The sequence below is a fragment of the Euleptes europaea genome, chromosome 3, assembly GCF_029931775.1.
Source record: "Euleptes europaea isolate rEulEur1 chromosome 3, rEulEur1.hap1, whole genome shotgun sequence".
NCBI classification, from domain to species: Eukaryota; Metazoa; Chordata; class Lepidosauria; order Squamata; family Sphaerodactylidae; genus Euleptes; species Euleptes europaea.
This window is the reverse complement of record NC_079314.1, coordinates 18,759,684-18,786,098: the sequence shown is the minus strand read 5'-3', so window position 1 is coordinate 18,786,098 and position 26,415 is coordinate 18,759,684. Positions and strand designations below refer to the sequence as shown.

The window sequence follows — 26,415 nt, the reverse complement described above, 5'->3', positions numbered from 1 at the left end:
ACTTTAGGCCTAGCATTTCCATAAGAGCAATTATGCAGACTGAACACAAAAGCATACATTCAAATAATAATAATGATTACAGGCATTACAATAGGAAGAAAATAGATTCCTTTGAAATGTGATGTTGGAGGAGAGTGTTACGGATTCCGTGGACTGCCAAAAAAACAAATCAGTGGGTTATAGATCAAATCAAGCCTGAACTGACCCTAGAAGCTAAAATGACTAAACTGAGGCTGTCGTATTTTGGTCACGTAATGAGACGACAAGAGTCACTGGAAAAGACAGTCATGCTAGGAAAAGTTGAGGTCAGCAGGAAAAGAGGAAGACCCAACAAGAGATGGATTGACTCAATAAAGGAAGCCACGGCCTTCAATTTGCAGGATCTGAGCAAGGCTGTCAAAGAGAGGACATTTTGGAGGACTTTCATTCATAGGGTCGCCATGAGTCGGAAGCGACTTGACAGCACTTAACACACACACACACGAAAGGCTGCGAATAGCCTCGTTGGTCCAAAGCCGCCCCTCTCCAAAAAAAACCTGTTTGGTGCAGTTTGGGTGGCTCGTGAGCCAAGGTGGCCCAAAAGAAGCTTTCGGTTTTTAACCGGAAGTTTAAACTCAGTTGGCATGGAACGTGTGTCTTCATATGTTTCTAATTCTATGAGCGGCTCCAGGTTTTCAAAGTAAAGCAGACGTCGAGCGGCATCTTAAAGACTTCAGGAATACGAGGCACGAATGGTGCGTGTGCTGTCTATGGCGACCATGTAGGGTTTTTAAAGCAAGAGATGAACAGAAGCGGTTTGCCGTGGCCTTCCTCTGCATAGTGACCGTGGAGTTCCTTGGTGGTCTCCCATCCAAATACTAACCAGGGCTGACCCTGCTTCCGAGATCTACTGAGATTGGGCTAGCCTGGGCCATCCAGGTCAGGGCAGAACACATATGGACCACTCCGTATATCCAATGGTTTATTGCATTTAAAATGCTCAACATGCATACTGAGAAATAATCCCCCTTGAATTCAGTGGAACTTAATATATGCCTGTCTATTGTCGTTCTACTGGTTTTTAAGTGTAATCATTTCCCAAGACAATGTGCCTGTCATGTTGTTTAATGCTCCCTTGCACAAAAAAGTTCCCTGCAAGAAGAAAACGAATCTGGATGGGCTAGAGCGTTTCGCCCATGCTTTAGCTTTCCAATTGCGAGGTGTTTCTGCAGGTCACATCCCAAAACGATATTCCCTTTCAATCCCTCTCTCTTTCTCCATCTCTGCCCTTTCTGGGGTGGGTGGCAAGTGTCTGAGTTACACCAGTAAGAAATGACGTGGAGGGAATGACGCGACTCTACTGGGAAGCCGACTTTTGTTGAATTTTACTGTATTTTAACGTAGTGTATTAGTGTAATATAATGTATTTAGTGTATTTCACTGGCTTTTTATTGTGTCGCAAACTGCTTGAGACATTTTAGTTCAATGGTGGTGTTTGACTAAGCGAAACGGCGTTTGCAATCCTCTATACATTTACTGGAAAGTAAACCCTGTTGGGCCCTGACCTGGATGGCCCAGGCTAGCCTGATCTCGTCAGATCTCAGAAGCTAAACAGGGTTTGGATGTTAGACCACCAAGGAAGTCCAGGGTTGCTGTGCAGAGGAAGGCACTGGCAAACCACCTCTGTTAGTCTCTTGCCATGAAACCCCCCCCCCAAAAAAAGGGTCGCCATAAATCGGCTGTGACTTGACAGCACTTTACTCACACACAAACCCTGTTGAGCTCAAGCATGCATGCATGCTTAAAAAAGGTTTCAGAGGCTGTCCCTGTTGGCCTGCAGTAGAACAACTAGATTCGAGTACAGTAGCACCTTAGAGACCAACAAGATTTTGGGGGTATAAGCTTTCAAGAGGACTCTCAAAAGTTTATACCCCCAAAATCTTGTTAGTCCCTAAGGTGCTACTGGACTAGAATCTATGTGTCAAAAATAGGCTCCGTGGACACATTTAAACTTCCTCTGCCTAGATCTTGTTTTACCTCTACAACCATAGCCCACTTTCGACCCAACGTAGTTTAAGGCATGGGTTCTCAACAGGGGGGAATTTTAGGGTTGGGGAGGGGGACCACCATTCAGCAAAGTGTGATGTCCTGTAGATTAGGTACAACCTGTAAAATTGTAGCTTGTTTCTAATTTAATCTGCGACGTTCAAGTTTATGAACAATGGTGAAAGGGGGGGGAACGACAGGCTTAAGGCTTACAAGACACTCTAGCCCCTCTCTCCACTCCCTCTCTATGCTTTCCCCTCCCTCCGCCTTCCGCACGCCCTTCTCGGCGCCTGACGTCCGTTGACCCGCCCCCTCTCCCTCCCGTGCTCTGATTGGCCCTTGCCCTTTCTCCCCCCTTCCTGTCCCTCCTCTTCCGCCGTAACGCTCCGGAAGGAGTCTCCCGCGTTAGGCACGCCTGCTTCCTATCCCCCGCCAAGGGCAGAGGTGCGATGGCTGCGGTGGGGCTCGCTCTGCGGAGCGGCTTGCGCGGGGCCCTGGCTTTGCCGCACCAGCAGCGGGCCTGGAACTCGGGTTCCGGCGCCGACCAGGTACGGCAAGGCCCGCTTCCCTGTCCCTAAGGCTTGGGCCTGGAGGGCTTGCCTGACTCCCGGGGAAGGAAAGGGCCAGAGTCCAGTGGCGCCTTAAAGACTAACAAAAATATTTCCTGGCAGGGTGTGAGATTTCGTGAGCCACAGCTCACTTCTTCAGATACAGCTTAGAATGTGAATCCATCTGCCATTAAGTAGAGGAGAGTGAATTCAGACAAGCATTAGTAAAAATGGTGTCTGTCTGTACCTGTGCAAGTTTCTTCACAAGGTTGATGGATTTCAACCGTGTACGGCTAAATGTGGTGCCTTCCGTGAAGATAATTCACAGCGGGTAGCCGTGTTAGTCTGTCTGCAGTCGTAGAAAAGGGCAAGAGTCCAGAAGCACCTTAACGACTAACAAAAATATTTTCTGGCAGGGTATGAGCTTTCGTGAGCCACAGCTCACTTCTTCAGATACAGCTAGAATGTGAATCCATCTGTCTTTATCTGAAGAAGTGAGCTGTGGCTCACGAAAGCTCATACCCTGCCAGAAAATATTTTTGTTAGTCTTTAAGGTGCTACTGGACTCTTGCTCTTTTCTACTCCCAGGGAAGGAGGAAGAGCCAAGCCTTACTGGGTCTGAGGACAGAGCCCCGGTGCTGCTGCTGCTCCTCCTCCCCCCCGTCTTTTTCTCTCTTTCCTCAGTTGGGCGAGCTGGGCAAAGGCGCAGGCAAAGGCGGCGGAGGCGGTGGGACGATCCGCGAGGCTGGCGGCGCCTTCGGGAAACGGGAGGCGGCCATGGAAGAGCGCTATTTCAAGTACGTATCTCTCGCTGCCAGTGCAGGAAAGCCTCAGGCTGGGGTTGTGGACTGGGTAGGTTTGTAACACTGGAAGGGCTTGTAGCGCTGGAAAGGCGATGGGACTGGAAGGCAGAATCAAACCTTCCCCTCCCCACAACAGACACCCTGTGAGGTAGGTGAGACTGAGAGAGCTCTAAGAGCTGTGACTAGCCCTAGATCCCCCAGCTGGCTTCGTGTGTAGGAGTGGGGAAACTAATCCAGTTTATCAGATTATCCTCCATTGCTCATGTGGAGGAGTGGGGAATCCATCCTGGTTCTCCAGATCAGACTCCACCGCTCCAAACCATTGCTGTTAACCACTACACCATGCTGGCTCTCCTGGGGTAATGCTGCAGTAGATTGGTTAGTCTTTCAGATGAAGCAAAGTGTTCATATTTCCTTTTTCTTTAAATAACTTGGTTGTAAGAACATAGGAAGAGCCCGACTGGATCAGGCCCATCTATGCTGAGTTGCTGTTTTATTTAATGTGTTTTCCCTGAAGTGCCAACATATAGAGGCCAAGGACCTCAGCACTGGTATCCAAAATTTTGCTCTCCATATGGGGTCATTATGGCTATTAGTCTTGAACAAAGGTTGCCAAACTGTGCTCTGTGGAGGACTTGGTGCTCTGTGCAACATCTCCTAGTGCTCCATGAAGAGATTGGAAAAAGAAATACTATTATTTGGTTTAGTATATAGGTGCTGGGTGAAATTAGTGCTCTGTGACTAATTTCTCTCCTGGAAAGTGCTCCATGATTCAAAACGTTTGGGAAACCGTGGTCTTGAAGATGCTTCAAGACTGTATGAGCTTATGTAAATTGGTTTGTTGTATCTTAGTCTAGGAATGGTAGCATTTAAAAAAGGCTTTTTTTCTGGCACCCAGATTCCATTTTTGTATGCTTTAAGTCTGTTAATCTAAGATGATGTGAGCCTTTCTTTCTTGAATAAGTTGGCTAGTCTTTAAAACTCTGGAAAGCTTCTTGTTTTATTTTACTTTTGTTTTGCTTTAATTGTTGGTGGAAAGTTCCAACGAGTCACAGTTAACTGAGGGGATCCAGTAGGGTTTTCAAGACGAGATGTTCAGAGGTGGTTTGCCACTGCCTGCCTCTGTGTTGGCTGAGAGAGTTCTGAGAGAACTGTGACTGGCCCAAGGCCAACCATCAGGATTCATGTGGAGGAGTGGGGTATCGAACCGGTTATCCAGATTAGAGTCTGCTGCGCTTAATGACTACCTCATGCTGGCTCTCTTTAATGCTTTAATTAGTCAGCCTTTAAGGTAGTGCGAAGATTCCATTTGTTTTTGCTGTAGTGGGTTAGCATAGCTACCACACTGGAATTTATTCCCACCTAAATAACTAGTTTTTCCCCCTTTGGGGGCATTCACTTAGTTTGCTGTGTATTACACCATTAATGTCAGTTAGAACACATAGTGCCTTTACACTGGCTCAGTTGATTGGTTCATGTATGTCAAAGTTGGCTCCTCTTAGCAGTGACCCTCCAGAGTCTTATGTAGAGAAAAGTCTCTTCCAGCACCTGCTCCTTGAGATACTTTAAAATGGGGGAAGACAGGGCATTTTAACCTTCCATGCAAGCCCCCCCTGCCCCAATTAGAAACTTAGCTGCCAGATGGCTTAGGTTATCTGCTTCTTGATACTTCAATTAATAATTGGGTATTGCAAAAGCATTGAGAATGGGAGGTGCCTGGTCATTTCACAAATTTGCCAGTTTCTGGTGTTTCCCTTCTGGGTGATGCGGCAGCTCCATTGCTTTTGAAGGATTGAAGTACTTGTGGCAGAGCGTGGAACTGGGGGATCTGGAGACATCAGGGCAATAAGGCAATATTATTTGCTCAAGACAAACATTGCTTGTTTATTACTTTGCCTTAATCTTTCATCAGAAAACTGTTTCTTTGCAAAAGGTGACATAGGACATGGTTATGCACACACTTGTAATTGTAGTCTGGCCTGAGGCAGCAGTCCTAGACATTCTTATTCGATGTGTTATTAAATTTAGTAGCAAACCCAGTAAGAATGCTTAGACATGCACAAGGGGGTTTCATGTCTAGGTGAGGGATGGATCAGCATGTTTATATACTTCTCTGCTTTCTGCAAGTGGTCTTTACCCAAGCTTCTTTTTTTTTTAAATATGTTCCATGGCAATTGATTAATACCATACCATTACAGGGAGAAGGAGAAAGAACAGCTGGCTAATCTGAAAAAACACCATGAAGAGGAAATCAGTCACCATAAGAAAGAAATAGAGCGTCTGCAGAAGGAAATTGAACGTCACAAGCACAAGATCAAGAAGCTAGATGATGATTAAGTGGCTGGAGAGTCCTTGTTGACGTGTTGTGCATCTGGCATCCCTTTGAAAATTGTGATGCCAGCCAATGTTCAAGCATTTGCTGTTATCAGTGTGAAAATTGTGAAATAAAATAATTCACTCTCTTTCATAGTCAGTGTCTTTGCTGTGAAATACCCATTGCATGTCTATTTTGAATTTTATTTCAGTGTCTTTTAGTGGTTTGCTGTATAGTTAATTGCCCTGACCTGAATGGCCCAGGCTAGCCTAATCTCATCAGAACGCACACTAAGCAGGGTCAGCCCTGGTTAGCACTTGGTTGGTAGACCACCAATGAAATCCAGGTTCACTATGTAGAGGACAGCAATGGCAAACCACCTCTGTTAATCTCTTGCCTTGAAAACGTTATGGGGTCGCCATACGTCTGCTGTAAGTTGGTGGAGCTTTCCACTGCAAAGTTCATTACACTGAATGGTAGCCAACCCTCAGTTTATAGTGCTACACATAGGATGCAGTATTAAGGCACCCGTGTAGCCAAAATGTCCTTTGTGCCTCTTTACCTCTTAGCTATGGGGGTGTAGTATTTTTCTTGTTAGTTGGGGTGGTAAGTCACTTGTTTCTATAGCAGTGCAATATAGGCACAGACTGGAGACGTGGATGCCAGAAAAGGAAAGCTACAGGAGTTTTTTAACCCAGGTGAATTTCATGTTTTGTGTGCTTGCATTTTTAAATAGTGGGTTAGGTATTCATTGGAGTTCTACATTATGTAAAATAATATGCATGTACTGCTTGAGGCAACTTACCGAGGTGGAGAAAAAGAACTAACAAACCACAATTATCACTGTTACAACAAGCCATAAAACAGCTCTCAGCCTAGAAGCAAACCATAACAACTGCTCAAACCCGTTGAGTTAAACACCTAGATAAAAGTAATGTTTTTGGTGTGGCTGCTTAATAATATAAAGTAGCTCCCAGGCAAACCTTGAGGTGGAGCATATTCTGAAGGTGAGATGTCATCACGGAAAGTCCTGTCTTTGCTGTCCGCTTCACGTCTGCAGGCCAAGGGCAAAGAGCAGTGCACAAGAGTCTCAACGAGGCTGGACAGTATAAAAGAGGGTGCTCCTTAGCACCTTAAAGGTAAAAACCAGGACTTCAAATAGTGGCTGGAACAAGACGAGCTGCCAGTGCAGATGCATCACCTTAAGGATGATATGATGGCCCGCAATAGCCTGTCTGCCACATTTTGCAAACCGTTTTCAATATCAGCCCAATGTATTGTGCATTATAGTAATCTAACCAAAATGTGCTCAGAATGTGGATCACTAACCTAGTATTTCTGTTATATGAAAAACTAAGTATGTGCAGAAAGAAAGCAGACTATTGGTGTGTGCGTGTGGGAAATAACATCTAGCACAGATAATAAGCATTTTTTACTTGTTACATTTATACCCCAGCTTTCTCCCTAATGGCAACTCAGAGTGGCTTACATCATTGTCCTCCACTTTATCCTCCCCAAAACTCTGTGAGGTAGGTTAGGGGGAAGAGTGTGCGACTGGCTCAAAGTCACCCAGCAAGCAACCATGGCAAAATGGGGATTCAAACCTGGATCTCAGATCCTAGCCTGACACTAACCACTATACAACATTGGCTGTCCCACGTGAGTCGGTGTACCCACACAATCGTTTCCTGAAGATGCTACGGCCACAGCTCAGAAAATGTGTCAGATCTCTAATACAAATCCAGGAATGATTTACAAAGAACTTCACTGCAGATGCTGGCTTAAGGATCGAGTACTATTTCTGGGGTTTTAATATCCAAATATAGGCTCTGTAGTTGAAATGAGGGCTACCATTTTCTTTCTATAATGCATCTTATGTAGCTATAATTGGAGCATCAAGAACTGTGTGATTTTTTTTTACACAATTCATGATGCTTTTGTCATCTGTAGGGTTCATATAGACTGGAACTTTTTCAAAGGTGCTTGGCATAATTGCATATTGTAGCTGTTTCTTGCAATCTTTGATGCTTGGAGTGCAGTTTGTAAAAAGAATCCCCCCCTCTGTTCTTGGGGTACTTCCGCTTATCTGCTAGTTGATCCCTTCATGAGTTGCAAGCAGGAGCGATCCCAGCCAAGTTTGCCAAAATAAATGTTAGTTTTTAAAATGGCAGGTGAATAATGCAAGAAAGACTTGGCTCACAATTGGCATGTGATTGGTCAGTTGACCGTATTAATAAATTTGATTTTATTTGACTTGGCTTACAATAATGTGAAACTGTTACAAGGGACCACCAGTGTCATCTAGTCCTGTAGTGGTAACCATGGTATCTCTTATTTTCTTGCTGAGTTTGCAAGTTAACCGAGAGTTCAAGCGCTTACAGCTACTTTTCATCTTGGACAGTTAATTGAAACAGTTACAGAAAAGTCAGCTAAATTGCTTATTAATAGATGTGGGTAGGAGTTGAGACTAGCCTGGCCTTATCTTGCTCTGTCAGAAGTAACGCATGTGCAAATGCTGATTAGCTTACTTGTACTTATTGGTTCATAACTATGAGATAACTGTTTATCTAGATAACCACATAATTATAATAGAGCAGATGTAGAGAAAGATAAGATTGATATTTGAAGAATAATTCATTCATTTGTTTAGCCATTGGCCGTTACAAAATATCCTTAAAATGTTTTTCTATAAATAAACACTCCTGTGGCAAGCAAATCAGATTTCTCTGGATGGAAATCTCAGAAGAAGACTAGGTGAGAATCTCTCTTTACAGTCCAACCCCCTCCCAGTGCAGCAGCTACAACTATAATATCCCTGGCAAGTAGGTATCCAACCCAAAAATCTCCAACAATGAGGATTCCACCACCACAACAGGGAGATTGTTTGAATTTGTTTGAAGTTGGTTTCTTAACCACAGTTCGTCTTACTGGTTTCACTTGATGCATAAATACAGACAACCTGATGTACACCCGCCTTGTTTCCCAGCACCACCTTCCCCAAGTACAGAATAAAGTGATGGAACTAGTATTTGTTGATGCAAACTACCATTTGTTCATCTGCAAGCTGCGCCCGGGGTTCACAAACGAATTATGGTTAAAATAGGCTTGGTTTACACAAGGCAAAACCATATTTACACGCAACTACTCTTTTAGATCGTATAAATGGCAGGATCTCTTTATCCACTCTGCTTCTTTGGGTGATGGTTACATGGAAAATGAACAAAGGCTTGGTGCATATAAACATCAGTTGGCTTTGTTTTTAAAAAAGTGCCTTCTCTGTAGTACCCTTTATGATACTGTGTGTCTAATGCCATGCTAGTTTTTGTATGTAGGACGATCATAGGTAGGATTGTTGGAAATAAAAAGATTTATTCCTTTAAACAGATTTAGATCTGAATAACAGAAACCCAACCTCAGGATTGAAAGCAAGAGATTTTTAATTATTTTTGCAGCAAGAATAAAGAGAGGAGAGATTTTAGCCAAAGGCCACAAAAGTGAAACTCTTCCTCTAACAAGCTCCGCCTATTTCTCATATTTATACTTTTCAGAATCCCTTTGTCTCCTCAAATTTCAGGAGTTCTCCCTTAAACATACCCCCTGTGATGTCATCATCTTGTGATACCTGCCTATGATCTCATCTCGTGGTCACATGTTGTTTTTTTATACCACCCTGTTCCAGATACGAAAAATCACCTGCTTTGTTCAGTTTAAGTTAGACAAGACTGTTTTCTACTGACTTATATAAATAACCACAGCTTACAAATATAATAGAAAAATAACATTTTTCTAATATTAATTTTCTAATTAAATTAATTAAAATCTTACACATCCCACAGGATTGCCAACCTCCAGGTAGTAGCTGGAGATCTCCTGCTATTACAACTGATCTCCAGGCGATAGAGATCAGTTCCCCTGGGAAAAAATGGCTGCTTTGGCCATTGGACTCTATGGCATTGAAGTCCCTCCCCTCTCCAAACCCCATCCTCAGGCTCTACCCCCAAAATCTCCAGGTATTTCACAACCCGGAGCTGGTAACCCTATTCATAGGACAGCTGTGTTGGTCTGCAGCAGAACAACTAGATTTGAGTCCAGTAGCACCTAAGAGACCAACAAGATTTGGGGGGGGGTATGAGCTTTCGAGAGTCAAAGCTCATACCCCAAAAATCTTGATCTCTAAGGTGCTACTGGACTCAATCTAGCTGTATGCAGATGGTGGTTCTCTAATAGTCCTTCAGCTCTTAACTGTCCTGTGTCTGTAGCTAGACTAAATTCCCCCCCCCCCCAACTCTTGATGAGCCACAGTGATGTTACTGTTCTTTTTCTTATATATGACGGAGAGACAGATGGTGGGCAGGACTTGCCTCAATACCTGAAGGCAATTATTCACCAGAATGCATTCCTGTCTGAGAAGCTCTCCAGCATGAATTTTGAGTGCCAGCCATGGGAGCTTTTGGGGAACTTAGCATGTGGGGATAGAATCCTGCATTATTTAGGATAGCAAGATGGTTCTGATGGGTACTGTGGACAGGTTTCAGTAACATATTGATTTAATTGTAACTGTGTTTGCATGGGGATCTGCTGCTGTGGCGATCTAGCTCTAGCACTTGCTTTACAAGGGAAAAGCAAGCAACCCCCTCCTCAATCTGCAAATTAACCCTTAGATTTATCTAAGAATCTAAGTGGATTGCAGACCCTGAACACAAACAAGGCATCTATTTTGCATGTGGATTTCTGCCTACAATATTAGATATGTAATGTGTGTGTTGGGGGGGGGCTACATCCTCACAACAACCCTGTCTGGTAGGTTTGGCTGAAAGATAGGGACTGGCATGTTTGCTGTGTTGTTCTTTTGGGGAGGATGATGGACACAAGGAAAGCATACTGGGGGAATGTTCAGGCAGTAAGATAGTTTTAAGAGAAAATTCATGGCAAAAATTTGCTGTACCCATGCTGTTTACAATTCTTCCACGAAATTAAAATGTTCTATTTTCCCATTACTTTATGTATTATTTATTCATTTGTATCCCATTTTTCATCCCAATGGAGAGCTAGCATGATGTAGTGGTTAAGAGTGGGTTTAGAGCGGTGGACTCTGATCTGGAGAATCGGGTTTGATTCCCCACTCCTCCACATGAGAGTTGGAAGCTAATCTGGTGAACTGGATTTGTTTCCCCACTCCTACACATGAAGCCAGCTGGGTGACCTTGGGCTAGTCACACTCTCTCAGCCCCACCTACCTCTCAGGGTGTCTGTTATGAGGAGGGGAAGGGAAGGAGATTGTAAGGCTGTTTGATTCTTTCTTAAGTGGTGGAGAAAGTTGGCATATAAAAACCAACTCTTCTTCGTTTTCAAAGCAGCTGACATCATTCTCCTCGCGTCACAACAACTCTTTGAGGTAGGTTCAGTGGAGAGTATATGATTGGCCCAAGGTCATCCAGTGTGCTTCAGTAGAAGAGTGGGGATTTGAACCTGGGTCTCCCAGATCCTAGTCTAACATTCTAACCAATACACCACACTGGCTTTCTGAACAGCTATGCTGCCAGCCTGGTGTAGTGGTTAAGAGCGGTGGTTTGGAGCGGTGGACTCAGATCTGGAGAACCGGGTTTGATTCCCAGCTCCTCCACATGAGCGGCGGAGGCTAATCTGGTGAACTGGATTTGTTTCCTTACTCCTACACATGATTCCAGCTGGGTGACCTTGGGCTAGTCACAGCTCTGTTAGAGCTCTCTCAGCCCCACCTGCCTCACAGGGTGTCTATGGTGTCTTTTGTGGGGAGGGGAAGTGAAGATGATTGTAAGCTGGTTTGAATCTCCCTTAACTAGTAAAGTCAGCATATAAAAACCAATATAAAAACTTCTTCTTCGCCTTTGCCTTCAAAATAAATGATTTTGTAGACCACTGAGCCCTTCCCCTTTGTGGTCAGCATCGGGTAAGGTAACAGCTGAGCTGCCAAACATCAAGGAAAGAGCAGAATTAGGAAGTAACGTTTTCCCAAGGAGATGCATATCTATGTATTGTGGTTCACTGCCTGCAAATGTCTGATTTCCCTGCAGCAGATGTGCTAGTAGAGGGAAAGATGATTTGCAGTGCAAGCCTATACAGAGAGGCTCCGGACTAAGCCCTTTGAAATCGGCACACTGTTGGATCCCTGTCAAACCAGATGTGCTAGTGGGGGAAAACACATTTGGCTCCCTTGCCATTCGCAAGGGTGGTGCATGCCTTGCACAATAAAAAGGATTGTTCTGGGCTGAGATTGTTGGCCTGAAGCCTGAAGAAAAAGAAACAACAATTGTGCTATAGACAATAATCAGATAATCTGACTGTAAATCTACGTTTGTTTATTCTTTAGAAGGGACTGCATTTCAGGAGTTTGGAGTCTTCCTGTTGTAGTCTTGACTACACAACTGTCACCCTACAGTTGACCAGTCACTGGTTTTAACTCCTGTGACTCGTGGCCCTTTCGTACACGCCTATGGTAATGCTAATCGCCACTTTAGGATCAGGAAGCAATTTTCCTCCAGGTCAGATGGGCCAGGGATCCTGGAGGTCCCCCCCTTCCTCTGGGCATAGAGCAGGGGTAGGGTTGCCAGGTCCCTCTTTGCCACAGGTGGGAGGTTTTTGGGATGGAGCATGAGGAGGGCAAGGTTTGGGGAGGGACTTCAATGCCAAACACTCCAATTGCCAAAGCGGCTATTTTCTCCAGGTGAATCGATCTCTTATCGATGGGAAATCCGTTGTAACAGCAGATCTCCAGCTAGTACCTGGAGGTTGGCAACCCTAAGCAGGGGTCACTGGTGGAGTGGGGGAGGAAGCCAGTTGCGAATTTCCTGCATTGTGCTGGGGGCTGGACCAGATGACCCTTGAGGGTCCCTTCCAGCTCTGTTTCTATGATCAAAGTTTCTTTGAACTCCACCACCACCTGCAGCGTTCAAGTGTATGATGCAGGCTTTCTTGCAGGCTTATAGCATGCCTGTAAGGAACAGAAGAGTCACAGTTCTTACCACAGTATGGTGGGCTAGTTCTAGGGCCGGCCACAGGTTTCTATGGGCCCCTGGCCACAGTGTCCGCAGCTGCCTCCATCACAGCTTTCTCTTTCCCCACCGCCAGCATTGCAGCTACACGAGAGTACCATATAACGCCAGTGCTAAAACAACTGCACTGGCTCCAGCTGGAGCATCCGATCAGGTTCAAGGTGCTGGTTTTGACCTTTAAAGCTTTACCCGGTCTGGGACCATCATACCTGCGGGACTGCCTCTCCTGGTATGCCCCCCAAAGAGCCTTATGCTCTACTAATAGTAATCTGCTGGTGGTCTCCAGCCCGAAGAACGTGCGGCTGTCCTCAACAAGGGCCGGGGTTTTTTCGGCCCCGGCCACAGCCTGGTGGAATAGTCTTCCTGGTGACATCAGGGCCCTGCGGGATCTTAAGGAGAGGATCTATCATGACTGGACTCCCCATCCTTCCCCCCCCACTTTTAACATCTGTGGGGGGGTTGATCTGTTGATTTTTTGTTACACGGCAGCACCTAGGTAAATTTGAAGCCACCTGTTTATGAGTGTATTATGAGGTTTTATTGATGTTGTATTGAGGTGTTGATGTTTGAATGATACTTGATGATTTTATGTATTTTGATTGTTGCCTGCCCTGTGCCTGGTTTGCTGGGGATGAGAATGGGCTACAAATTTGAAAAAATAAATAAATACTAGTAACCTTCGGATCTGTGACCCCACTCTGCATGGGTCTTTCCTGAGCCAGAAAGATGGGAAGCCAGACTTCAGTCACCTGGAGGCTAGGATTGCAGGTAGTAAACCAAGGGGGCCACGGTTAGGGAACAAAGTGAGTACAAGGAGGTTTGCTGCAGTAAAGATTAAGCCAAGTGTTCAAGCCATAAGAGGAATCCTCTCTTTCTATGCTGCCACTTTCCTCAGCATGTGTGTGCCTTTGCCCATTACTCATGCACACTGCAGAATTGTTCCCAATGGTCTAATCCAGTATTCTGTCTTGCGCAGTGCCAACCAGTTGCTTTGGTTGGCCAACAAACGGGGTATAGAATGCTTTTCCCTTTTAAAAAAATCCCTGCATGTAGAAAACCAGATTGTCAGGGAGTAGGGTTGCCAACCTCCAGGTGGTTAAAGAAAATAAACAGCACCCAAGCTCAGAATAATAAAGGAAATGTATTCACAATATATACAATATGGAAACTCCAATAGCTCCAGGTAAGTATTAAATCAAAGGTAGGTTACTTCACCATCCACTTTCCTTTATGCAGACGAAACGTCCAAATAAATTTAAACAAGGTGTAGGAATGTCCAATAAGGGTAAAGAAACTCCAATAACTCCAAAAAGGTATCAAATAAAAGGTAGGTTACTTCACCGTACACTTTCCTTTATACGGACAAAATAAAGTCCAGGTTGCTCCACCATCAACGTGAAACGAGGAAAACTCCAAAGGAAGACAGCAAGTTGGAGAAAGAAGGAACAAGCTCGGGGGTCGCATAACTAGTTAGCATGCCAGCTCTTTCTTGATTCTGTGGGTGGTGGTGCATGGCCGTTCTTAGTTGGTGGAGCGATTTGTCTGGTTAATTCCGATAATGAACGAGACTCTGGCATGCTAACTAGTTATGCGACCCCCGAGCTTGTTCCTTCTTTCTCCAACTTGCTGTCTTTCTTTGGAGTTTTCCTCGTTTCACGTTGATGGTGGAGCAACCTGGACTTTATTTTGTCCGTATAAAGGAAAGTGTACGGTGAAGTAACCTACCTTTTATTTGATACCTTTTTGGAGTTATTGGAGTTTCTTTACCCTTTTTGGACATTCCTATACCTTGTTTAAATTTATTTGGACGTTTCGTCTGCATAAAGGAAAGTGGATGGTGAAGTAACCTACCTTTGATTTAATACTTACCTGGAGCTATTGGAGTTTCCATATTGTATATATTGTGAATACATTTCCTTTATTATTCTGAGCTTGGGTGCTGTTTATTTTCTTTAACTAACGTTGTTACAGCACACGTATCAATTGTTGAGTCTAAACCTCCAGGTGGTGGCTGATCTGATATTACAGCTGATCTCCAACCGACAGAGATCAGTTCCCCTGGAGAAAATGGCTGCTTTGGCAATTGGACTCTATGGCACTGAAGTCCCTCCCCTCACCAAACCCCGCCCTCCTCAGGCTCCACCCTCACAATCTCTAGGTAGTAGAAAAGGGCAAGAGTCCAGTAGCACCTTAAAGACTAACAAAAATATTTTCTGGTAGGGTATGAGCTATCGTGAGCCACAGCTCACTTCTTCAGATACCTGAAGTGATATCTGAAGAAGTGAGCTGTGGCTCACGAAAGCTCATACCCTACCAGAAAATATTCTTGTTAGCCTTTAAGGTGCTACTGGACTCTTGCCCTTTTCTGCTACTGCAGACAGACTAACCCGGCTACCCACTGTGAATTATCTCGAGGTAGTTCCCAACCCGGGGCTAGCAACCCTATCATGGTGATGGGTTCTAATCCAGCCTTCCCTTCTTCCTGACCCACTCGTTCTTTGTGGGCGCAGCATTTTTGGATGGGGATATAGAGGCGTGCTGGGTAAGATGTGCCTGCAAACTGCAAACACATAGCACTCTTTCTCGTAAAAAAAAAAGAAAACAACTTCCCTGCACATAGAAAACTAGTGTGCCCGAGAGAAGGGAATGCTGAGCTAGCACCCTTCTCCCTGATAATCTAGTTGTCTACTCGCAGGGACAAGTTTTTTTTCTTTCTTAGATTAAAAGTATACCACGTGTGAATAGTGCTGGTGCGTGCGACTGAGCTCCTCTCCCGCCTGGGCAGCGGATGCTTTTCTAGCACAGCATTTTCTCCCATGACAAGTTAGCTTTCTCCGGCACTTTGGAGAGTTCAGTCTGGTGGTGCAGAGGTTACACCCCTCCCGAAAACTGGGCTTCAGTTGCCCTTTCAGACCTTCCTTTGGGCGAAAATGCATGGTCGATTCATCCTCCTTTAATTCCTGCTTTAGCCAGGATCGAACACACATTAGGCGAAACATACGCATTCGATCCTGGCCGAAACAGGGATTAAAGGAGGATAAAGCGACCACGCGCTTCCACCCTTTGTCTCCATCCCTTGAATGGGAAAAGCGGGAAGGAGCCGCTTCTTTAAATGCCCGGATTTTCATTCACCCCCCCCTTTTACCGGCGCGCCACGACTTTTTCTTTATCCCTTCCCTCCGATTGGTCGAGAGGCTTTCCCTCTTCGGATTGGACGCGGCGTCCTCCCCCTCGTCCCTCCCCCCCCCGCTCTCCGGATAGGCCCCTGTCGCCGCCTCTCCGCAGCGCCGCCCTCGGGTTGGCTGCCGGCCGCCAGTCCCTGGAAACAGTTCCGGGAAACCCCTCGCGTCGCCGGGGTCGCTCTTGTTCGCCCATGAGGGGAGGGAAGAGGAGGAGCGCGCGCCATTTGCAGCCGCCGCCGCCGCTCCCGCCGCGCCGCGCAGGCCCCGCTCCGGTGAGTCTCGTCGAGGCCGCTCGGCCCGGGAAGGCGGATGAGGAGGCGGCGGGGGGGAGGAGGAGAAGGGGCAAGGCCGGCGGGGCGGGGAGCTCGCCCCGCCAGGCCCCGCCAAGCCCCGCCAGGCCCCGGCTCGGAGGCCGCCTTTTGTTGCCGCGCCGCGCCTGGGCGGTGCAGGCCGCGCTTCACGGCCACGGAGCGCGGCCCGAGTGGGCGCCCTTCGCCGGGTCGGGGGAGGCCTCGCCAGGCTGGGCCCACCGCCGGCATCGGCGCCTTGCGGTCCAGCGGCGATTTGGAGCCGCGTTCCCAGACTGTGCGTGGTTTGTTCCCCCCTCTCTGCAATCCCCCCCCAAATCTGATTGGATCCGGAGTATAATCAACCCCGTGTCAATTGCTTCTGTATAATTTTGGCGCGTCCGCATTTTTTTTTTAAATTAACCATGATTGAGGGCTGTGGAGATGGATCGGTTTGCTCTTTCCCGCGCGCGCGCGCGTGCGCGCGCACCCCCCCACCCCGCAGCTCCCGTGCAGCGTCTCCATCGGGATGCAATCCTGTGGCGTGCTTTTACCTGGGAATAAAAAGAAATAAAGCGCATAAATGGGGCTTTAACGTCCCCGTTTTGCTTGGTTTTAAAAAGGCCTTGGATGCCGCTGCACCAACGCGGCACCCTTGGGTTTGCCAAACGCGCCTTCTGCCCTGGGAAAGCGGGGCAAGGCCTTTGGTTTAGATTTCTGCATTTGTTGGTTGGTTTTTTTTTTTTAGTTTGCATGCTTTTTCTTAGCGGCTGCAGTTGATTTGCTGATTTAGCGGCCCCCCCCCCCAAGCATTCAGTTTGAAGCTGTTCGAGTGATTCTTCGTTGTCTCATAGTTTAGAGATAATTCACAGTGGGTAGCCGTGTTAATCTGTCTGCAGTCGTAGAAAAGGGCAAGAGTCCAGTAGCACCTTAAAGACTAGCAAGAATATTTTCTGGTAGGGTATGAGCTTTCGTGAGCCACAGCTCACTTTAGTCTTTAAGGTGCTATTGGACTCTTGCTCTTTTCTACGACTGCAGACAGACTAACACGGCTACCCACTGTGAATTATCTTCATGGAAGGCACCACATTTAGCCGTACAGAATGGAAATCCATCAATCTTGTGAAGAAACTTGCACAGGTACAGACAGACATCATTTTTACTAATGCTTGTCTGAATTCACTCTCCTCTACTTAAAGACAGATGGATTCACATTCTAAGCTGTATCTGAAGAAGTGAGCTGATGCTCACGAAAGCTCATACCCTACCAGAAAATATTCTTGTTAGTCTTTAAGGTGCTACTGGACTCTTGCCCTTTTCTACTATCATAGTTTAGAGGTAGAAGAGAAAACGAATCGGATTTTGTACTTTTAGATATGTTTTTGCACTGTGGGGAGGAAGCAGTGGTGTTTACTTTTGGAGATGCAGATCCTGGTATGTCATGCTGGTAGTTCTTGGCTTTCTTTCACGAAAGTAGTGGAGGCTCAGGGGAATATCGTTAACCGTTTTGAAGCCTGTCAGCTAGCTTTCAGTAGCTGCTTTTGAGAATTCTTAAAAAGTTCTGGAATGATATGTGGCGCATTCTCGAGTGCGCCCCTTGAGATGCTCCACTTGTACTCAGTGGAACGGGCTTCCTCGGGAGGTCGTGTGCTCTCCTTTGGAGGTTTTTAAGCAGAGGCTAGATGGCCATCTGTCCACTATGCTGATTCTGTGAACTTAGGCAGATCATGAGAGGGAGGGCAGGGAGGGTTGTGCCAGGGTTTGGCTCTCATGGCCCTTTCTTACATGCCTAGGGTAATGCTGATTGCCCCTTTGGGGTCAGGAAGCAATATTTCTCCAGGCCAGATTGGCCAGGGATACTGGAGGGTATTTTGCCATCTTCTGGGCATGGAATAGGGGTCACTGGGGGTGTGGGGGCAGTAGTTGTGAATTTCCTGCATTGTGCAGTGGGTTGGACTAGACGACCCTGGTGGGGTTTCTTTGATTCTACTCTGACTTTAGGGGAATAGTGTTAGATTGCATCTAATCATTTTGACAGCAATGTCGGTTTTAGGGAGATCAGATTACGGTACTTTGCACTAAGTGACTTGCAGTCTCTTGTTTCAGGGGCGAGAGGGGCTTTTCAGTGGTAGAGCATTGATTTGCAGGCTGAAGGTCCGAGTTTCAGTCCTCAGCATCAGCAGCTGAAATGACTGGGCAGCATGTGGTGGGCAGGATGAGCCTGAGACCCTGAGGAGCCAGGCAGGCTCATGTTTTATTGTGATTCCAGTGCCTGCACAGGAATGCCCAAATACTTTCTCTGCTAATGCACTATGACCTCTCTTTTTGCATCCAAAAGTGTTAAGTGGGATGGAGCTGACACTCCGTGTCACTCTTAATATGGGCGTCAAAAGATCGAAGTGCTCTAAAATAAACTGAAGAAAAATGTGTACATTTATATACAAATCATGAAGCTCTGTAGATTTCTGTTTACAAAAAAAAAAGTTCCTTGGCCAACTAATTCTTGGTTACAATACTAACAGCGCATTTCCAGATGTGTTATCTGCTATAATGGAGATTAGTAGTATGGTATCGTGTATATTTTTATTTTGGTAATGTTTTGAGCATGTTAAAGCAGAGCTGTGCTGTTGCAACTGCTGTATAAATTATTTGTGTCTCCTCAAAGGTTGTTAGCTTGGAAGTCTATGCAGGTTACTTTGGAAACAACAAATCTGATTTGTCTACTGTAAAAGCAGGATATAAAATACCAACTTAAGCAACAAGTATGCTTTCATCTTCATTGATTGAACATTAGAGTAATTTAACGTTATGTATATTTTACTAAGTTCTGTCAGTACAGGGGAAATGGGGAAAAACCTAAAAAAATCAATTTCATGTTACTTTGTGTTTTGGAGTAGAAGTACATTTACTGTCTTATCTTGCTTAAGAAGTGACAGAGCCGGGATGGGGGACAACTGAGGTTATAAACGTATCTATTCATACTTGGACATAAGCCCCATTGAATACTGGGACTGAGTTTTGTGTAAATCTGCTTAGGGTCATGCTGAAGGTGGCCTTGCTGTGATACCAGTCTGCTTATCTCCACCTTATACAGTGCCACCAAGAGCTCGCCCTTCACCAGTACGAAAAACTTAGTCCAATCCCTTTTGTACTCATGCAGTGTGTAATAACACATCTGAAGTCTGGCAGTGATTGTATGCAAGAAAGGCTATGTTAGTTGGCGTTCTAGCCATTATTAAGCACCGATGTGAAACTACATCTGAGATTTGTGAACTATAACTCACTGTATGGGGCCTCATGGGATAAACAGGACATCTACCAAGTGGCTAAAATAAATAAGAAGTATCTGCAGAAGAAACATCTTAACGCATGTCCCTCCCCACAGATGATCTCTCTAAATAGAGCTCTCCGGTTCATGCCCTCCTTCTCAGGTCTGCATCCCACAGACTTTGATTGCCCAAATGTGAGTTAGGGTGGGCAGATCTCTGTGGGAAACAGTGTAGGATAGGTGAATAAGTGAAATGTTAGCTTAGCATCAGTATAAAGAGACCTTGTACTAAGCGATATCATACTATGCTTGTTTTGAGATGGTATATGTGTTCATGCATAAATGTATAATTCTCAGGCAGTCCTGTAGAAATAAGCAGATATTATGGATCCCATCTAATCCCCCATGAGCTAGAGCTGTGTGATATTGCACACATGCTTTGTTCTGAAAGCATTTTGGGAGTAAACTATTGAACATGACTTGAGTTGCAGTGCTAGTATGATGACAGCTAGGTGAGAATGGGCAGAGAGCCACCCATTTTGAATGTAGTAGCCAACTATTATATGCTACCAACCTGTCCTTCCTTAATTTCCTCTGACAGGACAGCGGGGTGCTGTATTAGAGGTTCTCCTTACTAACTTTGTGTTGTATTTTGGAGGCACTCGGAGACTGACATTTGAGACCAGGTCAGAGATGGACCGTGTCTGGAATTTGCCTGAATCTGCACTGCAGATTCCACAGGGTGTTCTTGGGTACCTTTGAGTCACATGAGAGCATCTCTCTTCCCTGAGTTCAGAGTTTGGGAAGAAGTGATATCTATCTAAGGCTTTGTGCTGCCCTTTGGAGGTTCCCAGTACCTCTGGAATGAGGTGAAGGAAGAGAGTTCTTGCTAAAAGCAGGGAGGAAGGTCTGTCTCTGTGTTGTCTGTAATTCATGAACTTGTAGACTGTTGAATGTGGGATGCAACTGTTGGCAACATTCAGTACTCTACTTGAAGCTGGCCTTATTTTATGGTAGTAATACCAAAGCAGAAGGCTGAGAAGAACACCCTGGTATATTTATGTATCCCTAACTTTGGTAGATTTCACAGAGTGGGCTTTGTTCTGAAGTGCACTGCTGTTTGTCATACTTTGAAAAGAAGATACCCTATGAGCATTTTCACAGAAAGGCAGAGTAGAAGTTGAATAAAATACAAAAACAGTTTGATTACTATTTGAATGCAAACTTTTGACTGTGCTGCTAATGCTAAACATTTGTAACCCTAGTGAGGGATGAGTCCCTCTCTTTAGCAGTGGGAGCTGAATCAACAACAAACATTGGAGCCTGTGAACTTTCCCATTGTTTCCAGATACATGGTCAAGAGTGACAGTATATACTCTTGGTGTAGTTAAGAGTCCTGGTTTCAGAACTTGCTTTATCACAGAACTTGTACATTCATCTCTGAAATACAAATTAGTACAATTGTTAGGCACATGTTTATGGAGGCAGTTCCTGAATGTTGCTTGTTTTGAGATGGTACATGTTTTCATACGTGAATGTATAATTCTCAGTCAATCCTATAGAAATAATCTGATATTATTCCTAATCCCCCATAAACTATAGCTGTGTGATATTGCACCCATGCTTTTGTGGGAGTAAACTATTTAACATGACTTGAGTTGCAGCCTCAGTACAGTGCTAGAGGATGAGAAGGTTGGTTTATGTTGGGTGATTTTCCCAAACCTTCACCTTCCAAAAGCCCAAGATGTAAGGAAAATATATATAGCCATCCCATCATAAATAGTAACAAAGGAAAATTTGGAGCAGCAGTTCTCAAATGGACACTGGCTTTCAAAAAGATAATTAATCTTTGTTTTACCTTTTAAATAGATATGGTGAAAGCACTGAGAATCATGTTGAGTATGTAGTTCGTATATTGCATTAAGTATTGTGAAAGGTTGTAGAGCTTCTAAATCTTCCAAAATTATTAATGTGTTGTGAAGTTATACAAGAACCTCTCAGCCTAGACAGTGGAATAAAAGTTTTTAAGAAAATCTAATTAGACAATTTTTTTTAGCCGTGTTAGCTTGTTTCTGTAACTGTGTACTTTATCATGTTCCACAGATGGGTCCCAGAAAAACAATCTAGACTTAATGCTGGCTTCCTTGTGGAATTACTGCCACGTTATCTGCACCTGGCTGTAGGAAAACCAAGCCCTGCCAACGAGGGGCCTACTTTTCCACTTCCGTAGGGCTTCCTGTTAAGAGAAATGAACAGGAAGGCTCTTGAATTATTTGCATGTGGTGATGAATTCTATGTTAATAGAGTAGCTAATCTGAGTTGCATTAATCCGTCATATTCTTTAGCACTAAAATGCTGATAGACATGTTTTAAGTGAAAAGGCTACATTTTTATTTCCCATTAAAGTTGGATGCAGTGCACTGAGAATCTTTATAAATATACATGCATTGAAATCCCCCTGGGAAAAGAGAAGGATTGAAAATACAAGGTTGAATAAGGACCTTTTATTTTATTTCTGTTAGCAGTACACCATAGTTCCCCCCTCCCCGAATAGACTTCTTTGGTTCAGCAGTGTTGGTGATGACCAAGATCCTTATCCCAGTCACTGGTACAAGATAAACAGTGTATAGAAGAAAATAGTATGTTTTAAATAGATCAAATTGGTATCAACCTTGGTTCAGCTGGTTGTGCTATGGTTTCTCATGAGAAATCACATAATTCCATGATTTTCATTGGAGGGGAGAGCTATGTGTGACAAGCTCTAGAATTCCTATTAAAACACAGGAGTTCTGTTGAGTATAATACTTAGCTGTTTCCTTGGTGCTATGCCAACATAAAAGAGTGAATCACAGCATACCACTAGCAATGCAAACGTAACATTTTAAACATAGGTCTGCCTTTAAGGTAAAATTTACAAGACTGTCAAAATTATTTGGGAATATCCTTCAAAATGTGTACTGAGGCAACGGGTCCCTGTTGTTCCATTGAAGAGTGTAACTCCCAACCTGTCTTAATTCTGTAGTGGTTTTTGACACTTACATTTTTAAGTGTGTGAACTTCAATATTTTTGCATGTGAGTGAAGTAGTATTGAGTTTGTTCAATAAAATAGCTAGTTGACAGCCATTGAATCATTGTTATGGATCACCATTAAACGACTTCAGTTTGAAAGGAGTTTGAGGCATGATCTAGGAGCATAACATGAATTTTTTGCAAAGCAACTCAGTAGCTGAAGTGCTTGTGTTTTTAATAGTGTCTGAAAAAATGAGTATGGTGGCAACCATTACAGAAACAGATGGTGTCACATCTCTTCGCATCTCTTAGCCTATACAGCCCATCAGGTAGTTCCTTGCCACTGGAATCAGATTTATAGTATAAAACAACTTTTTCCAAAGTTGGACCATTTGTCAATGCTTTGTTGTGCTGTTGATGCTTTAATTATGTTAAATGCTTCTGCAGTATTTGAAGGATAGTTTTTAGTGGTTGCTTGTTCTGTTTTTCTAATGTGAAACTGTTGATTATTTCTTTCCCTTACCTAGTGGTTTACATCGCCTGCGCTTCATGGCTGACTATTAAAAGACTGTTGATTTTCCTGACAAAATAGAATGAATGTTTTTTTATGGTACATTAGAAAAAGCCTGAGGAATTGATTGAAAAGATAGTGGTTCATTTGTGATGCATATCTTTTGCAGTCTCTTCATTTTACTTTTGCATCAAGTCTTTCTCATTGGTGTGGAAAACTGAAAATGCTGCTTTTTGTTTAAATCACCGTGTCTGGAATAATATACCGTGCAGAGTTTAATACCAGTTCATCTTGCTGATGTGAAGTGCCATTCGTTTATCGATCGTTCCACTTGTGCAAAAACCTAATGTAGAGTGTTCCTTTATAGCGGCTCTGGCAACCAGTATATATATATATTTTAAAAAGCAGCATGGCTTCTCTCGTGTAACATAATGTTGGGTTTGAAGGAAGACATGGAAGTATGCCAGAAAAAATATGGGGAGGATGGCAAGCCAGTTCTGACATTTATGTATTTAGCTGCCCTGCAGGCCTCTGTGTTGAATAAACTTATCTAAAATCTCTTTGAGACCAGGGACGTTTGTCCATTCCAGCACAACACCCAGCCACTATGTCCATGACAGAAACATATTACTCAAAAGTGGAAGATGTACAGGAAGTGCTTAAAGCTGTGCATCGTTCCATGTACATGCTCCACAGTATTTCAGGACTACTTCCTCTCCCCCCTCTTGAGTTAGGTGAGCTGCACTGTAAAGGCTTTCAAATATAGGTTGGATGCAAGTCACTTGCAGCATGTTTACAAAATTAGTTTAGATAAATGCATTGTCCTACAAATTAGTTCTTTCTGGCTTTATGTAATATAGCTCCTGAATTTTTTCCAGCAGCATAATAAAATGGCTAATCAGGTGAATGGTAATGCGGTACAATTAAAAGAAGAGGAAGAACCAATGGATACTTCCAGTGTAACTCTCACAGAATACTACAAGACACTGATAGAGGCAGGCCTCCCCCAGAAGGTGGCAGAGAGACTTGATGAAATATTTCAGACAGGTATAATATGCATTTCTTGTTTCTGATTGGTTATGCAAGTGAAGGCAAAACAATTTTTTTGAAATCTTTAGGTTTTAAAGTTGCAAAAAAAAAATTGCTGTGTTTTGAACTGTGTAGCTTAAAATGTATTGCTGCTTGAGCTCAAATTGGGGTTTCACAGTATGTTGATAGCCTCTTAGGTCTTCAGGACACTGTTTCATAGACTTCCACAAGTAAAAAACCAACAACAGACATTCCAGCCTGCTGAGCTCTAATTTTTGCAAATATTTGCTTCTGCTATGACCAACTTATGGTGACTACGTTAAGCACGTCATGTTTTAATAGGTGGCTTGTGGGATGGGGAGATAGTCTAGTTTGACTGACTTGGGGCTACTCTGGAATACCAGTCCGTGTGTGAATATGTCTAGCTCTTAGTGGATAGCTCAGTCCTTGCTAGTCGTTACACCAACCTGTAACAATAATGGCTTGAATTATCTTTGCCTTGCTTGGAGCAAGCGTCTTTGTGTATTTTTAAAGAGAGATCTGCTTTAGGAGACACATGTTCTTTGGTGCAGAACACTTTTTTCTTCCTCTTGAGTATGTATGTGTGTTGTGAACATGCATACTGTAAATGGGAACTGTTTCATGCCCTCAGGTACCTCAGTGGCAAGATGTAGTTTATCTTTTTTTTCTAAAGCCCTCCCAAAGTGATATAGACTTAAAAGGCAGTTCAAAAGAATACTGCATCTGTCTCATTATGTTGATATTCTGGCTCATGTGGCTGCCAGGAAGCCGTCAGTGTCTTTAGAGATTCCCTTTTCTAAAGCTCTTCTAGGATATGCTCTTAGACTTGAGTGTAGGTGTCTGAGAAAGGGACTTTTTCTGATTTCACTGTGTTGCACTTAGGTTGTGTGGTGAGGAGTTCAGGTAAACTTAAAAGGCATTAATGTTTAAAATGTACCATTTGTATTAATTTAAAAAAATTGTGCTAACCTCTCCTTGTGCAGAAGAGGTACTTTACCCCACTGGGGTTCAATACCACTGTTTGTTTCTCCACTGCATAGTTAAGCAAACTCAGGGCTGAACTTTGTGACTCTTTAATCTGTTGAGTTTTGTCCCTGCATTTAGGTTCCTTCCAGCATGCAGGATCAATTCTGAACTGCCGTCTATCAATATTCCGCCCCCCCATCTTTTGTGTTTAAGGACTTTTCAGTGTTGTTCTTTTAAAATCCTGGGAGGAAATCCAGAACACTAGATAGTTATTGAAGTCAGTAGATATTTATTGAAGTCAGTAGAGAATATCAGCATCTTACCTCTTAATACAGTGAGCAGTGCTCTGCAGTTTTCATAAACCTGCTGCTAACTTTAGATCTCTTGAAAAGGAAGTACATGCAAATCTTTCAAAACCGGCACTTCAGAACTGGTCTTACTGTGTAAGCCTTATATTTAGTGTACTTTAACGTACATAACAGGGCTCGAAATAATATAACTGGCTGGAAGGTATGTGGCAAAAGTAGTTATTTAACTATAAGCAAAGTGTAAATTCACCTTATTAGAGAAATAGGGAGAGTTTTGCTCTTTGAAAGATTTGGGGGAGAGAGGGGCTGTTGTTCCAGTTATTGTTGTAGCAGGTGGTGGTCAGATGATGTGTAACTCTTTGTACATAGCTTGTAATGGCTCCATTTAAAAGCAGAAATCTTAAATCAGTCCTTTGGGAATGTGAGCCAGAGTTCATTATTTCAAACCCTGATATGTCTTGTTGCTTTGTGCGACAAAACCTTGATTCCCACAGTTTCTAAAACTATTGTGTTTTTTAAAATAAACATTTAAGTGAGTAAAGTGTAATTTATGCGACAGCTCAAATAATTTCAGTTTTAGTGAAGTTAAAAGAGTGACTTAACCAAACTGTCTTGTCCAGTTAATAAATGGGAATCTGTAACTTTCTCTTTTTTAATTTTTTTAGGATTGGTAGCTTATGTTGATCTTGATGAGAGAGCAATAGATGCTCTCAGAGAATTTAACAAAGAAGGAGCCCTCTCTGTATTACAACAGTTTAAGGAAAGTGACCTGTCGCATGTACAGGTAAGGTGAGAGCTCCTTGTAATGTGACCAAATTGGTTCACAAATGTAGTATTCTTTGTGTCTTGAATATAGCAAGCATCAGCAAACCTGCTATGTTTGAAATGCCATTTTTGCACTCTTTACCATGTGTCTTTTATTCAGACTTTGCCACTCTCCCACTAAATTCAGTCTAGAGTGGCATGCATATTGTTAAGACTTATGTACTAGTGTCTCAGTTTAGCCTGATGACTGTTTATGTGTGTGGGTGTTTTTAATGGAGTGGTGCCTTGTAAAACATTCAGATCACGTTTATGTTCTTAAGGACACTGACTGGCATTTAGGTTAGTTT

General features: G+C 43.8%; 2 protein-coding genes across 2 annotated transcripts in view; both read left to right on the top strand.

Annotated features, from left to right (window-relative positions):
• HNRNPR (heterogeneous nuclear ribonucleoprotein R) overlaps positions 1–26,415 on the top strand; it is a 105,253-nt gene that overhangs the window by 66,790 nt on the left and 12,048 nt on the right. Inside the window, exons 2-3 of the mRNA XM_056847329.1 lie at positions 23,860–24,026; positions 25,969–26,087. Of these exons, the coding sequence (XP_056703307.1) occupies positions 23,870–24,026; positions 25,969–26,087 (276 nt within the window). The 5' untranslated portion in view covers positions 23,860–23,869. The remainder of the gene's footprint in view (positions 1–23,859; positions 24,027–25,968; positions 26,088–26,415) is intronic.
• Positions 2,459–5,838, top strand: ATP5IF1 (ATP synthase inhibitory factor subunit 1). Its single transcript, XM_056847335.1, has 3 exons — positions 2,459–2,573; positions 3,258–3,370; positions 5,575–5,838. The coding sequence occupies exons 1-3, from the start codon at positions 2,475–2,477 to the stop codon at positions 5,711–5,713; spliced, it is 351 nt and encodes a 116-aa protein (XP_056703313.1). The 5' UTR covers positions 2,459–2,474; the 3' UTR covers positions 5,714–5,838.